The sequence below is a fragment of the Pinus tabuliformis genome, chromosome 5_2, assembly GCF_031772625.1.
Source record: "Pinus tabuliformis cultivar Carrire ecotype Pingquan chromosome 5_2, CPIR1, whole genome shotgun sequence".
NCBI lineage: Eukaryota > Viridiplantae > Streptophyta > Pinopsida > Pinales > Pinaceae > Pinus > Pinus tabuliformis.
In genome coordinates this window covers 978,500,509-978,517,934 of record NC_142306.1, presented here as the reverse complement: position 1 = coordinate 978,517,934, position 17,426 = coordinate 978,500,509, and the positions used below count along the sequence as shown (strand labels likewise).

At 37.2% G+C, this 17,426-nt stretch overlaps 1 protein-coding gene across 1 annotated transcript; it reads right to left on the bottom strand.

The window, feature by feature from the left end:
- Window positions 1–4,990: 4,990 nt before the first annotated feature.
- On the bottom strand, window positions 4,991–11,515 carry LOC149162559 (pyruvate decarboxylase 2-like). Its single transcript, XM_089437319.1, has 7 exons — window positions 10,650–11,515; window positions 10,376–10,539; window positions 7,880–8,441; window positions 7,650–7,738; window positions 6,989–7,106; window positions 6,628–6,816; window positions 4,991–5,707 (listed from the first exon to the last, which is right to left on the bottom strand). The coding sequence occupies exons 1-7, from the start codon at window positions 11,181–11,183 to the stop codon at window positions 5,537–5,539; spliced, it is 1,827 nt and encodes a 608-aa protein (XP_089293445.1). The 5' UTR covers window positions 11,184–11,515; the 3' UTR covers window positions 4,991–5,536.
- Between the last annotated feature and the right edge of the window lie 5,911 nt (window positions 11,516–17,426).

Genomic DNA, 17,426 nt, shown 5'->3' with positions numbered 1-17,426 from the left:
TCAAAAACGGAAAGAGGTTTTTGTTGATAAAATCCTCATGTACACAACCCTCTCTTAGTTTTCTAACATCTATTATGGTTTGGAAAATGCAAATGCATCTTTGAAGGCATGTTTTCTAGAAATTCCTTGTTTTAGTCACTTTTTTGTAGAGAATATTGTGACTAAACAAAGATGAATATTTGGAAACTGGAGGAGGTTTTTGTTCCTGAGATACTAGACTACAAAAATTTCTCTCAGTTTTCATACAACTAGCTCGGATTGAGATATTTGAAAGGATGAGTAGACCCTATTTTCCTGAAATTCGAGAGGAAAAGTTCAAAGACAGTTAGTGACTTGGAGGCCACCTCATCAAATATGAGTTGCAATCAAATTCAAATTTCTCTTCTTTATCAACAGCAATCCTCAAGGATAGTACAAGAACTCTTCAAATAGTTTTAATTACCTCTATTTTTTTCTACTTTTGTAATACAATTTTCAGATAGTTGTAATAGCTCTTGATATTTTTATCAAGATATTTTGTGGGGAAATTGTATAAATACTTAATCAATTGAAGTAATATAGGTTGGCTATAATGCCAAGGCTCCTAAACTATGTAATAGCTTCTCTTGTAGAATTATAATGAAAGCCTTTCGACTTCAGTTATGACAAAATTTTGTGTTTCTCGTGTGTATTTCTAGTGTTTTCATAACTTGTTTCTACATATGTTCAAAGCAATTGTACGAAGACCTGGGTAAAGTAGATTAAGTTTTAATCTCTCTGAAATTCCCTGCAAAATTATAACCTTTAGAAAGAGATAAGCTTATTGGACTGTTTGTCCAACATAACTCCTCTTTGACTGGTTTTTGCTTTATGTTTTCTGATAACCATTAAAAGAGATTAGCTTATTAGATGTCTGAAATAGCTCCTCTTGGAATCAGTTTCACTTTGGCCTTTTGTTACCTTTGAATATGTTTTTGTTGAGCTGTAGACATCTGCGACACGCATCTAAATTTCTTAAGTTGTTAAGTAGTCAGTTTGATTGTTCAATTATTAGGAATCTCCTTACGTTCTTCTACCATAATTCTTGAAAAAACTAAGTCACTCTGTCAGGCTAGAAGCTGATACTTTCAGAAGGGACCCTGTAAGAGAGGCCTTTAATCATGATTAGGGATTATCATTGATCGCCAACCACCCCCAATTAAAACCATAAATCTGGCCATTGTGCTTCAAAGGTTGTTGCTCAGTGACAGGTGAACAACATTAAACAAAGTCTCATAACACCTGAGAGAGCCCCCTCTGGTTCAAGGGTTAGATTGAACCTAAAGGCTAGTTAAGTTGGTTTCCTGGCGTAGTTTTTGCAACCAAGGACTGCCTACGGGAAACAAGTACAACAGAGCCTATAGGTTGTAAATGGTTATATAAACCTAAATTTAAAGAAGATGGTAGTGTTGACAAATATAAAGCTAGATTGGTAGCTAAAGGTTACTCACAGAAAGAAGGAATTGATTATGAGGAGATATTGGCTCATGTAGCTAAGTTAAGCACTATTAGAATGTTGATAGCTTTACCTACAAAGAATCATTGGAGTCTACACCAACTAGGTCTGAAGTCTGCTTTTTTAAATGGAGAATTGAAGGAAAAGGTATACTTAAAACAACCTGAAGGTTTTATCAAACAGCGGCAAGAACATTTAGTCTGCAAATTAAAAAAGACATTATATGGATTAAAACAGACACCGAAGTCATGGTATGAAAAATTTGACTCTCTTTTTTCTTGCAGCGTGATTATAAGAGAAAAAAAGACCCAAATCTGTATTTTGTGTATGATGAAAAGGGGAAAATAGTTTTGATTTCTTTATACTTAGATGATCTAATTATCACTAGAAATAACGATGAATTGATTAAAGAAATCAAAGTGCAGATTGCAAGTGTTTAAAATGAAAGATCTCTAAGAATTACATTATTGTTTGGATCTAGAAGTTTGGAGGGACTTTGGATAGAATTTTCTCACTCAAGGAAAGTATGTCAGAGGTTCACTGAAAAAGTTCAAAATGGAACAGTGCAATGCTGCCTCAATGCCTTTATAGCGAAATCTTAAACTTCAGATGGAGGATGATTCCAAGACCACATTGTATAGACAACTAGTTGGGATTCTGATTTATTTGACTACAACTAGACCTAACTTAGCATTTTCAGTATGTTAAGTCAATTCATGTCAAAACCTCTTGAAAATCACTAGATGGCAGCAAAAAGTGTCTTGAGATACCTTCAAGGAACCATTGATTTTGTTATTAAGTACACTGTTCTTTCTGATGTTAATTTGACAGGTTTTTCAAATTCAGACTGGGCAGGAAACCTGGATGACCATGTATCCATAACAAGTTATGCTTTCAATATCGGGTTCGGGGTAATTGCATGGAGCATTAAGAAGCAAAGTACTATATTCTTATCTTCTTCAGAAGTAGAGTATCAAGCAATGTGTGCAGCCACATGTGAGGCAATTTGGTTGAGAAGACTTCTCCATGATGCTGGAGAAGAAAAAAAAGATGCTACAGTGATCAAATGTGACAACCAACGATGAATCAAGCAGGCGAACAATCCTCTGTTTCACAAAAACTCAAAACTTATTGATACTCAATTTCACTTTGTTAAACAGAAGGTTCAGTATAAAGAAATTATTATTGAATATTGTAATACTTGTGATAATGCAACAAATATTTTTACCAAGCCCCTTTGGAAGATTAAATTTTACATGTTTAAGGAGATGTTAGAAGTACAGGTGAACCATTTCTCCATTAAGGAATGTTGGAAATAATGGAGAATATAGTATTATTGGAGAGGGTTTGTTTCTCTGTTGTACGTATGTCCTAGATTAGAATTAGTTTCTATTTTCTAGGAGTAAGTTCTAATCTCCCTAAAATGATGTAAACTTATATATTTTCAATTTTATGATTAATTGAATAGAGCGTTATTTGGGAAGTCTCTCCAAGTGCAACTTGCTCACCTGTGAGCTGCTTGTTTCAGATTATAAGTTTCAGCGCCCATATTTTAAGAGATTCATCTTAACTATTCAAACTTTGGATTTATCAAGCGTAAAGAGGGATCAAAACTTGAGGAAAGGTTTGCACCTCAAAAGATTTGATTCCTCTAGACGTTTGATAGATCCAAAATTACAATGGATCCAAGATAATCTAATTATTAATAATATTTTTTTTTAAAATTTAATATAATTTTTATTTTTATTTTTATTTTTTAAATTTGTTTTTTTTTATTTTTTTATTATTTTTAATTTAATTTAATTTTTATTTTTATGTCATTTGATTATATCAAAATATTTTAATTAATAATTAAAATTATTATTTTATTTTTTAAACCATATTATATTTTTATTTTTATATAATTTGACAAAGTCAAACATAACAACATCTCTTTCATACTAGGTTAGATCCATTTTTACTCCTATGTACCGTGTCCATCGATCAAATTTCTTTTTATTCTAAAAGAAGTTTGCACCTCAATAAATTTGATCTCTCTCTAGACTCTAAATATCCACAGTTAAGATGAATTTAAAATAGTTATATATATATATTGGAAAAACCATTGGTTTCTAAAGCCCGAGCCCAAGAACCACCAACAATAAATTGACTATTTTATCTCAATTATATTTTGATTATTAATTCTATTTACTCCTTTTTTTGTTCTTTTTTTTTTTTTTTATTCTATTTTTATTGTATGAATAACTATGGAAGTCTCAAATCACTTCTATTTTTATTTTCATTTTAATGTAATTTGACTAAGTCAAAATGTTTAAATAATATATAGGCATTATAACATCTTTTCTATACTAAGAGATTAGAACATCTCTTCTATACTAGGCTAGGTTACGGTCCGTCCTTCTAAATATATTAGTAGCAATGAACATGCACATGAAACCAAATCATTTTATTTTGGCTATAACTTCTTTATACTTTTCCACTTCCACACCAACAATCTTATCTTCTGCCTTCACATAGATCTCTCCAAACCCTCACAAAGATTTGTTCTCACAACAGATCTTGTCAAATAAAAAACAAACACTTACAAGGAATTGAATGTCCCTCTTACCACACAACACAGAAAAATAAACACTCACAACACATCTTGTCAAATGAAAAAGAAACACTTACAAAGAATTGAATGTCCTCACCACACAACACAACAAAAAACAAACACTTACCAGGAATTGAATATCCTTCTCACCCCACAACGCAACTCTGCATGTGCAACTTGATCTGCAATCTGAAACACTGGTTTTTCTTCTACACCATGTGGCTCCCCTTCTTAGCCGAACACGGATCTAAATCCAAAAACCTCTCACACACAATTCACTTAAATAAATCACCTTACAACAGAGAACACAACGGTTTGATGGACAAACTCTATATTGCCAACACATAGCACTTAGTAACCAATAGTTTATTTTAGTCTCATACACTAATATGCGGTGCTTCCATAAGATCTTATTTCTTTGGGCCCTCCCCCTAGGAAGTCAATCCGAGAGACTTGCTTTGATACCAATCAGAAAATAGAAAAAATGAAAATAAAATATAGTCAACAGTTATTAGGTCTGATCTCTCTATCAAAACACACAATAGAGTCTTAAATTTATAGTAATGGTATAATGGGATAACTTACTATAAGCTGGAATGATAATAATACTTACATGGTTACAATACACCTTTTTCGAAAACAAGACTTTTAAAAAAAATAAAAAAATGCAATGGAACAATACATTTATCCCATTAATTTAAAAAAAAAACAAAAAAACAAGGTCTCAGCCAACCAAGATTTCCACAAACTGAGTTTCTTTGATGGGTTGGCAAAAACAACACTTTGAAACAAACAAATGCTCTGCTAACAGTTGTTAACCCTCCAGAGCAACATGCAGCTAATGGAAGAGAACTTACAACACAAAGATGTTCAATATAAACAGGAAGTTCAGAAAAATTGAACAACCATAAGAAAGAAACATACACAACAACAAAGACGTTTTTCATTTTTCTCAGTAGGGGCAAATGATTGTCCACCACCACGGCTTTTTCTCTTTTATAAAGAATCTACAAACATAGAAACAGCAGTGCCCCCAATTGTTTTTGGGAAATGCAATTGGGAAAAAGTTCCGTATTTAAAACACAACAATATAATCTAGATATTTCTTTAGACATTCCATGTACAAACGGACACGGCTAGTTATGCAAATTACGTGACTGGCAATATCTCACCGGAAACCGTAGCCAGGTATATTTTTTATTTTATTCACACTCCCAAAAAAAAAAGGCCGACAGACTGCTCATGCAACGTTTGACACTAAACATGCTACCCACACACAATAAAGTAGCAGTAGCAGTACACCATGCACCTCGGTGAGAGGCACAGTACGACCTCATATCTAGGGAATATCAAATTCAGATATCTGGGTGATCAGAACATATGATCCTTCAAGATGACCAGAAAAGCAATGAAATCCCAAACATGAGGCACAGAAACTATTTCCAATTGCTCATCTTTACAAAACCTCCCTACTGAGGATTTGGCGGCCTGCTGTTTGCTGCCGAGACTCTGGACCCCCACTCAAGCAACTCTTTGCTTGTGTCATCCTTGTGTGCAATAACTTCAATAAAGCATAAACAATCCTTTTTGGGTCCTAGGGCAGTTTTAATAGCCTCTACAAGCCCTTCTTCCGTTTTAACCTGCACAGAAAGAAGTGTTGTGAGATGCCAAACAAAAATTGAAGTTAAATGGCCACCGATATCATTGAAAAAGGTCTACATTTCCTATGGCGTTGGTATCATGAAACAAAATTATGCAGAGATGACAAGAACAAAATACTCCCATAATTAGAATCAAAAAGACGATCCAACAGATTAAGATCATTCTTGAGATATTTCCGTGAAACGGATTAATTGGGACATCCTGCATTTTCTAAGGCATTGACATGATACACTACCATGCAAAACTGACAAGGACAGAAAACTCCCATGATAAATCAATAAAAAACCCTAGCAGATTAAAATCAGATTTGAGATATTTCAGCAAAAACAGATTAATAGGTACATCCTGGAAAAAGTCCACATTTTCTGAGACATTGCCATCATATTAAACCATTCAGGCCTGACGAGAACAGAAAACACCCATGACAAGAAACAACAAAAGAAACCAGCAGGTTCAGATCATTCTAATTTGCTTGAGACATTTCAGCAAAATAGACTAACAGGGCACAAAGTGGCGTTCATGCTTCACTTGTCCCTCAATTGGCTAAGCAACACAGAATCTTCTAATGAAAGTAACAACTAAAAAGGTTCCTAACGAGAAATACAGTTGTCCCTCAGTTGACAAACTGTTTTGTATGTCAACAGTGGAAAAGATACCTCAAGAGGGGTAAAACTAGAAAAACAGTCCACCTATATGGTACTGAGTCCTGACCAATTAAAAGGGAAGTCCCCTCAAGTCTACAGTAAAAGGAGTTGGTTTAAAATTAAGCCTCGGCAAATGGCGAAAAGGACAAGCAACCGTATTAACACAGTACCTTATGCACAAACACTTCCATATAGAAAAGAAACAAGAAGTCTTTGTAAAAGAGTTGGCCATGCTACGAACATGGAGAAAATACCTTGACAGTCCAGCATTTCCCTTCCCCGTTATGAATGGCATCTACTAAACCGGTGTAGTTCCAATTCTTAATGACATTGTATGGCCCGTCATGAATTTCGACCTCTATTGTGTATCCTCCATTATTAATCAGAAAAATGATAGCATTCTGCCCTTGTCTAATCATGGTAGACACATCCTGGGCTGTGACCTGTTCAAAGAACGACGGACAAATTTAGGGATTAAAAATCACTAATTTTTGGACAAAATAAATAATTCCAAGGAATTAAATATTTCAAAATCTGATAGATATCGATATTCAGTGATGGTTATTAATTAAAACATTATTACATAATTTGAAAGAAAAATCCTTGCATCTGCACCTGGAAGCTTCCATCACCAATGCATGCAATCACACGCTTGTTTGGTGTTGCTTGCGCATATCCCAGTGTTGCTCCCACAGACCAGCCAATTGATCCATACTGCATTTGGAACTCATACCTGCCAAACACACATTTAGCACAGCGAACACACAGTTTGCAAATATACAGTAAATTATACGTGCAAAGAGAACACCATCACAGGAAATCCCTTGTCAGAGAACAATTATTTCTCTTTTCATCATTTAGATTGAATCTTTGGTGTTGGTGTTCTTTTGTTATTGCTTAACAGCAACATATTGGGAAAAAAAGGTTTGCTTGAAAATTAGGCATATCTATGCATTTAGTCCTTTCGAAATTTCCTAAGCACGAGTTATGAAAGTAATGGACAGGAGCAGAAAAACCTTCGTCCCTGCCCATACCATACTAAACACACTCTAAACCTTAAACATTCCCTTATCTGATTCATATTCTGCAAAAAAGAATAAAGAGTGCTTTTGCCTCATAACAAAACGTTGCAGTCAGAAATGCTATGTAATCAATTGTAAAAATTCAACAAAATTGAAACTTAACAACCAATAGGTTTCCCCACCTGTCGGCAACAAGAAGCAGACTGCTAAATTACAAAGAAGTGTCCTTTCCAGAGAAACGATATTCAACTTACCCACACTTTTCTGGCAATTTAAGCTTCTGGCAATTGAACCAAGAATCACCGGTTTCAGCGATTACAGCAGTTTCATTTGATAGCATGCTCTGCAACAAACCAATTTTTACCAGTGAATATCAACAATAAACCCACTGCAAATATATCCTATCAGAACAAAGCCAACCAAAAGACAATCGTCTGACTACTGTTACTTCAGAATTTAGTTAGATTCTTCTTCGAGGCCTTGCCTGAATGTGTTTGAATAGCACATTGACCCTTAAGGGATCATATTGTTCACTTTTCAAGGGAACACCTTCAGGTACAAAAATACGCCGATAATTTTCCAAACATGTTGGGTTGTGCTTCACTTTCTTGGCAAGGGCTTCTAAGAAATCTTTCATCAATACACACCCAAAAGTAGGCCCATTTCCCACAGTCACCCTGTTAGGCTGCACAATTACGGCTTTCTCCTTCTTCAAAAGCAGTGAATATCCCACCGAACTATAGTCATTAAAAATAGGCCCTGCAAATAAATATGCATCTGCAGACTCAACTATCTCAGAACAGAATGCAGTACTTACTGCACCCCAGTAAGTCCCTATGAAATGAGGATGAGTCTCGGGAACCTGTCCCTTAGCAGACGGCATTACAGCCACAGCATAACCCGATGCATCTGCGAATTCCACAAATGCACTTTTTGCCTTAGCAACCCTCATCTTTGGCCCACCTACCATCACAGGCTTCACTGCTGCATTTAGAAATTCTGCTGTCATGCTCACCGCGGCTTCCAAACTTTGGGGATTGCTTAGCCTACATAATTGATATGAAACAAAGAAAACCATGTCACAAAGAAGTCGGAACAAACTCAAGATCAATCACTAATACCAGAACTTCTTTATTTCAAACCTAGTGCCATAATTAGATTTGGAAACCCCGTATCAACTTACAAAAAAAATTTGAAAATTAACAAAATAAAGTTAGCTTCAACATAAACTTCATGTTAAAATTGGGAGATGCATTAATTGAAAATCACGTCAGAAATACCAGACATACAAAGTTAAGAGGGGTAAAATATCCTGTTTCTTCCCTGCCTATTGGAATTTATCAAAAGTATCACAATCCAAGAACTCGTATCAACTGAGAACCTCTATATATTTTAAAACTACGCAATGAAGCTCATGGAATCCCTCGATATATTTTAAAACTAGGCAATGAAGCTCACAAAGTCCAGACAATAGATTTAAGATATTGAAGACAGACTAACAGTATAATATCATCCTCGTCAAATAAAATGCTTGTACCAGATGCTTGTACATAGAATGGTCCAGTTCAAGTACTGTCTAAGGCAGTAGAACACCAATGGAAAAGAAAATGCAAAATCTCCACAGTATTGTTTAACGAGTAAAACCCATATTGCAGCACATCAAAATAACTTAAGGTAATCTCAAGATCAATACAATATATTTCATATTAATACTTCTAGAGGCCACAACATTCGACTTTTCTGGGATATGAATGCAGATCATGTCATGTCAAGGGAGTATTAAAACCCAACTAACCAAAAAAAGCTGTCAATGATGTGAGTATTTCAGGAGGAGGAGGAAGTTATGAGGCAAATATTATGCACTATGAAATAATCCAATGATCATTGGATTATTGTCTTTTCATCTTGAACATTGAATGCCACATTATTTTCCTTCAATAAAGAAGATGGAAAAGCAGTAAACTAAAGATGGGCTTACTACATGGTGTTTAGTATTTCACAGCGCTATAATGTTAAAATCAAACTGCCAATAATATTAATACTCTAATAAGAACATATCATAACATCAAATGCAATTGTCAACAATGAAAGTACCAAAATAGGAGAATGTAATAACGTCAATGTAAACCAAATCTATCTCCAATTTATAATTCTAACGTATGTGAAACCTTTTGCCAGAGTCACTCAAATATGAAGAAGAATATTAATGTGGAGCGAATCCAATATAGAGTTATGCAGCAAGATAGCATATAAATTAAATACACATAAACTACAAACAAAAGAATAACCACAGAAGTCACTTAACCTTACTAAAGTATTACCCACAGAAGACATTTAACCTCACTAAAATATTACCCACAGAAGACATTTAACCTTGCTAACTTTTTTTATAATAACCCTAATCATAAGCCTGCCAGGTCCGTGAAAAAGTAAGGTGCACCAGGTTCTGATCATTATAAGAAACAACAAAACAACAAAGAATTCATCAGAGATTACTAGGGGAATAAAAAGATGCTTCGTCAAAAAACTTTATGTGAGCAAATTTCAAATAAACCATATCTACTTCACAATTGTTATTTATGTGGATTTATACGAGTATGGGCAATCCCAAGTTGGAGGATAGTATGCAAATCACATAGATGCAAAACAAGCCAGAGAAAATCTATTAAAAATAAATAAATTAAGAATCGGTAGACCAGCCAGGTCAGTGAAAGCAGGGTGCTTCTATGGCGGACAACAGAGGTCGATCCTCACAAGTGGCCAACGAGCTAGTACAGAGTAGGTGGCCACCAGGATTCGATCCTCACAAGAGGTGGCCAACGAGCTAGTACAGAGTAACAAGCGTCTGGTGGATGCTCGCCACTGTTATTCTCCGTTTACCCAATAGGGAAAAACCCCAGAACAATACATCTCAAAACTGAAATTCTAGAATGCCAGAGGGCAGAGCAGATAAATTAATTAAATTCTGAGAATTTGTTACCTGGGTGATAGACTATATGGAACAGGTTCCCGGCTGAAAGAAGGGTGTTGAATTGCAGCAAGATTACAACCGACACTAATATACACAGGCTTGCTCTCCAGAAGTGCCGTGGAAATCGCATAGTCAATGAGCTCGTGGGCATCATCCAAGTGATTCACAATAACCTGCACAATTTTTGAATTTTAACACCCTTAGGTCTACTCAAGCAAGGAAATCAGAAATCAGCATGCAATCTAATACCAGTATAACACCACATTGTACAGAATTCGGAGACCTGAGCGCATGTGATCGTCTGGAAGCAGCGATACTCCTGGCTAAAGTCTGGCAGGCCAATGGTGTGATGCAGAATGCGGTGGGTACCATAGTCATTAGAATTAGGCCCTCCAACAATACAGATGACGGGTAGATTCTCGCTGTAAGCCCCCGCGATCGCATTGATGATGCTGAGCCCTCCGACTGTGAATGTAACCACACAAGCCCCCACGCCTCTGGATCGCGCGTACCCATCGGCCGCGTAGCCAGCGTTGAGCTCATTGCAACAGCCCACGAGATTGAGACCAGGCTCTGCTAGCAGATGGTCCAGCAAGGTGAGATTGAAGTCCCCAGGAACAGAGAATACGTCCGTGACGCCAATTTCAACGAGCCTCCGCGCCAGGTGGCCGCCCAAAGTGGAGGAGGAATTCGTCGGAGCTACTGCTCCAGCGTGACCATTCGGCGATGGGCAGGCCACTGATTTGTTGGAGGGCGAGCACCCCAAGTTATTGTTTGCAGGCCATTCCGAGTTCACATCACCTATTTTCGTATCCATCTGTAATAAATCAACTATTCAGTCCAAACTCTCAAAACTTTTGGCCTGTGGCCCTCTTTGCGCGCAAGATCCTCTCCGAAAGATAACCAGGAATTCGGATAACTATCAAATTTTCACTTCGATGATCCTAATTTGCTTACTGCTGTGTCATTTAATAGGCGTCATAAATTGGACTTCCGTGGTTTTAGTTCATGGTGGTAAAACCAGAATCCGGCAGCAGCGGTTTTATGGGTTTGATATTGCACGCGGTATTCTGTATGAATAAGAACTAAGCGAGCTGATCTCACACCAGTCGATGTATTTCTGGTCCTCTCTGAATTTTTTTGATTAATAAACTTCATTTTTATATTTTACAGAGTACCGACTTGTTGGGGAGTGAGTACTAATGGCCCTCACTGAACATTTTTAATTAATAAACCTCATTTTTTATATTTTACAAAGCAATGACTTTGTTGGGGAGTGAATAATAATCCAAATCAATGTACCAAAACCTGGAACTCGCCCTTATAAAATGTCTCAGAAGTCTCCGATTTGGTGGCATGGTGCAATTTTTTATAGTCCCTCTTTATGGATGAAGCTGATTGTCTTCACCTTTTTTATTCGCAAGTGTCAATAATGTATTCAGTGTGCGTAAAGATGCGTGAAGATTAGATTTAAATTATATATTTTTTAAAATTATGCACTTGCTTTATATCGGATCAAATAACTTGAAAATACTATCTGGATTATTAAGGAGTACTAAAATAATTTAAAAAATACAGACTTTAGGATTCTTATGTGTTTGTGATGTTCTGTCGGAGGTAAATGTTTGTCGTGTTTAGGTGGCGTGATTCCATTTATTAACTGCGTAGCAATGGATTTGCGAGTTACTTCCGCGCAACTCTCATCTTTGTCGCTTTAATAAGGTCGTGAAAAGTTTAGTAATGTTTATCAAGAGGGTGGCAAATCATAAGTTCTGGAATTTAAAGGCAGCTGAAGGGAAAAAATATTGCAATATACTAATTTATTAAATTCATTTTAGGGTGTTTTTATGAATGAGTGTTATTCATTTTTTTAGGTAAGGTAATGTACCGAAGTAACATTAAGTGTATTATCACTGGTTTAGATCATTTTAATTTTAGATTTATTAAGAGGATTAGATCTCTCGAAGTATAATTTTTTTTTTTTTAATTTTGTATTCAAAAAATAAATTTGTATTTTGAGAGATTTGATTTTTCTAATAACTTGCTAAATACGGAATTATGTATTTAAGCTAATTTATGTAATTTGGTTGTACTTTCTATTTATTTATGTGAGTTTGTTAAAGATGTCAATAGGCTCTCCAAAAGGTTTCAAAATTTTAAATAAAAGAATTGAATTATCAAGGAGGTGGTTGTACTCTTTAGGTAGATTTTGTTAAATCCTTAAATCTCTAGATCAATTGGCTCTTTAAAAGTTTCAGAATTAAATAAAAAATTTAAAGAATTAAAAATAAAAACATATCTCTACTCTTAAAAATCTTGCCATCAATTTCAACATTACAAGGATTTAATTTTACTAAAATCCTTAAGCCACTCATAGCAATTGGTAAAAAAAACCAAAGGAGTTTTGTCCTCTATTGATTTGATTTTTTTCTATTTATATTTATATTTAATAATTAATAGATAAAAATGCAATAGAAATTATAGCTAATAAATGTAGAACACAATAAATTGGAAACCAAATCAAATGTATATTAATCGACATCAAAGAATTATGTACATGATGTACATATAAATACATATATGAAATAGTTGAATTAGTTCCCGGGTCTTCTTGGACTCCAATAACTATCCAAACTAACCCTAGGGATTAGTTGTCTAACATTCCCCCCTTAATCTGAAAGGATGTACCAAAGTCCAAGAATGAGAGCTGAAAATGCAAAAATGCATCTCAACCAAGAGTTGAATGTCTCCCAAAAAATGGTTTTTAAGAATGACCACAAACCAATATGGGAGAACTCAAGGTCTCAACCAACACCAATTATGGAAGCTTCATAACAGTTCTCAGAACAACAACAAAAAATGTGGTTGTAAGGTGACCACAAACTTTGGAACTGTCACGGTAGTTCCTCGAACAATTCCAAATATGGAAGTGCTCAATCAACTCAATCAATTCAACTTTGACTCTAGATCACTTGACATTTCGAACTCGAACCTGTAGCAGACCATCAACAATTCCCCCCTTATTGGATACATAGTGAGAAGTATTCTTCATCGCAGTAAAGTTGCTCATCATTCTCGAACATATTCTTTGATATGACATGTAAATCTTCTTGCCTATTTTCATCCAATCCTAGGAAGCAATCCATCTGAAATTTACCTTCTCTCTTGTAGTAGTCTTCTTTCTGGAATATCTATTTGTATGATGATTTCGCTTTCCACAATGCTCACACGAGAGAATATCAAACCATTGATCCTTCACATGTCCAACTCTGTTAAACTGTTGACATCTACCAACTTGTTATGTAACAACACCGTCCAGAAATCCAACACTTCGAAATTGTATAGGTTTAGAAAAATATGGAACGTGAAAACGTATACATCCATAATATCATTGTTGTAACCCAAACCAGTTATGTGTTTATTGTGTCTAATCTCTTCCCATGGTCTTATAAAAGTTTTAGTAACAACAGGCTTCACATCTGTATGCAAATGTGTTGGGCGCGGGATCCCCAAGGGAAGTTTTGGGGTTTAGAGCCTAGAGTTTGGTCAATTTTGTAATTCCAATATAAAGGCACCACATTTTATGGACGGAGAGTGTGTAGTTTATTAAAGAGTCATAGGTTTGTATGCCCTTATTTTGTTAATGTAATGTCGGTTGTAGATATCTACCCATGGTCCACGAACCATGGGATTTTATAAATAGAGCGATGCTCTAAGTAGTTTGATAGCATAGTCGAAGAAGCAATGATGAAGAATTGAGCCATATCTATGGAGTAAAGTCTAGTTTTTGGTCGTAGAGTAGAAGAAGGCTCTGCAGCTGATGCACAGAGGCCTAGTAGTTTGCAACTGAGTGCACAGAGGCCTAGTAGTCTGCAACTGAGTGCACAGAGGCCTAGTAGTCTGCAATTGAGTGCGTGGACCCCTGCAACTAAGTGCACAGGGCGAGTTGAGTCTGTAATAGTTGGAAGTATTAATAAAGAGAAGTTTCTTGTCATTTCTGCGTATTTATTTCCTGTTTTATGCATCTATTACATTGGGCATGAATTTCACTTTTGATGCTTATATGATGCGCAAAAGTGTATAACTGTATTGATTAAGTGAACGGAACGAAGAATATCTGTTTTCATGAAGATAACTAAGATATGTCACTAAGGTAAGTAAGATATTTAGTCTAGGTTGGGAAATAGCACAGATCGCTGCCCTAGTAGTGCGAAAGCATCTCAGCCCCTGGTTAGGGCTGCGCAAAAGACGATTGTAACACTTCGTGAAGGTACTGAAGGTTGGAATAGTGAGCGAAGCGACCTGCGCGAAGGCAAGCCTAGTTGGACTAAATCGACAACACAAACATCTCAAGGGTGCGGAAACTTGGTTCCAGCATCCCCCGATACTGCTTTGAATGAGACTTCAGTCCACGCCCAACGGGTTGATGCCAAAAGGGCCAGTGGTGTAGGGATTTGTTTGGCTAAATAACTTCGAACCTGGTTCAGGCCTCCATAAGCCAACAAATGGTTTCGTTGCCGGGACCGGAATCTGCATAGAGATGTCTGATGTCGTATCATTAGAATCCAACCAAGAAAGAAATTGAAGGCTGGTTGGACATGAGAATTTACGAGTTCGCAACGCAAGAAAATAGAAACCTGTGACTGTAAAAAGAAGAGTGGTTAGACAACTACCTGTACACAGAAATCCACGAAATCTTTTTCGTGTCCTTCCCTACTGAGCTATACGTATGGATCACGAAACTAGTAGATAGCCAAGGGAGGTGGAAGTTTGACGGTCCTATTGTGTAGACCCCAAAGCTGGTGAGGAGATTGGAAGCATTAGAGGATAAGATCACACGCATCATTGATCATTGGCTCGATCACATTATAGGAGGATTCGTTACTGAGTTCACGGTCGACACCTCAGTCAACTATAGCAAGGCAGAGTGACGTTTTCTCAAGGGACAACAAGGTAAGTACGTAAAGTCTTTGAATACTTGGATTAAAATGTTATTGTGTGAAAATAGGGCTATACAGTTACCTCGATGTTCAGGGTTACGCGAAGTGGAAAAGCTTACAAGAACGAAGGAAATAAGGGACCAGAAAATAGCCCCTTGATTTCACCTTCGTGAGGGGATGAGGAAGAGCTCGCGAAGGTCTCACCGCGAAGTGCCATCCATTTGATAAGGCAAAGAATTCCGCAAATACCACCTCCACTCACACCACCGTCGGCTTCACCACCATCACCTCCATCTTCACCCGTACCAACTCCACCACTACTGCGATTCAATATGGCAAGCACGGTGAAGTTGTTTATGTTCAAAGGTTTGGGAAATGAGGATCCGGACCAATTTTAGTTTGTTGTAAGGGTTGTATAGGAAGTGCAAGGAGTTACAGATGACCATATAAAGAAAGCGACACTGGTTAGCGCCCTACAGGATCGCGTTCTGACCTGGTATATTAAGTACTCCAATGATAATCCAAATGCGGGAATCACGGATATCCAAACAACGCCAAATAGAGAATTTAGTAGGCCTAAGTCTGAAGCGCAGTCGATCATTGGATTCAAAGAGATCATGATGCTACCAGGCGAGACTCCTTGGGAGCTAGATCAGAGGCTCAAATGTATGATTCACGAAGCTAATATGAATTTGACAGATGGACAGCATCGCGAGTGTTTTGTCTTTTCTACTACCACATTTGAGGAGCGTGCTATCGCAGCAAAAGATAACAACTCAGGCAGAGGCCCTGGAGATTACTATGAGGTTACATGAGACCCTGATGTAGGATCCTAACCTAGGAGTTCAACAGATCCATGCGCAACTGAAGAATTTGTGCTTTGAGATGTAGAGTCTGAAACAGGACAGGATGGTTCGACCAGAAGTGCGCAAAGAAGTATGGTGGGTAAAATGCAAGGGTCAAGGTCATGATAAAGACCACTACCCGGTCATTACGAATTACCTTGCAGGAGGAGGACCGATGCCTTTAAGGTTGGAAGATTAAGCAGGACCTAGCACGACACCTACTTTGTGGTGTGCAATCTGTCAAATAGCTAGAAAACATGCCATGAACAACTACCACTTATTACCGAAGTATACGCAGAATTCGCAACAGTTGTTCTGCAACTTTTGGAGTTCGGTGGGACATGATGAGCGCACTTGTAGAAGTTATGAGTTGATGATGAATAGAACTCCCACCTATAGAGTTCAGGTCGAAACGTGGCCCCTTGACCAGAATATAGGAATGTCGTGAACAAGATTTCAGGGGCACGGAGGAGGACCTGGTAGAGGTCGCGGACAGTTGATTTGCTACAATTGCAGAGGTCCAGGACACTATGCCTGTGATTGCACTAATCCAATGTGCCTGTCGTGTTTGTATTGCACGATGTTTGATTATGAGACAGAATATTGTCCTACACTGATAGTTAGGATACGCAACAAGGGAGCGCTACCGCCTCCCCCGACTCAGAACCTGCAGGTGATGAGGTCTGAGCCGCGCGAGGAAGATCCGAACATGAACATTGTGCTGCGAAGTGGAATCACGATGAGAGATGACAAAGGCAAACAACCATAAGATAGTACTTGGGTTCGCAAAACTCCGATGAAGGAAGCTGAGTTTGATTTGGAGAGCACTCGAGAAACCTTCATAGAAGCTAAGAAGAGCTTTGTTGATGCCTCCACTTCAGGAAGCAAAGATAAACCGGAGCGGAAAATTGACCCATCTATGCTCACAACGTTCCTGGAAACCTGTATGAAGTTACTGCGCGACAACAAGGCTGTGAAACGGTTACAGGAACTCATCAACACATGCATTGGGATTGTGCCAAGTGAACCGCGCATAGTCCGAAAGATCGGAAAATAGAAAACAAGGACAGGACGAGAAATGAGACTAACTGCATAGATCGAAGAATATGAAATGGATCAAGTCATCCTGGATTTGGGATCAGATGTGAATGTCCTTCTGAAACAGACATGGGAGCGAATGGGAAGACCTATGCTACAGTGGTCTCCAATTCAGCTGAGGATGGCAAACTAGCAGAAAATAATACCCATGGGGCGATTGCAGGGAATAACTGTGGA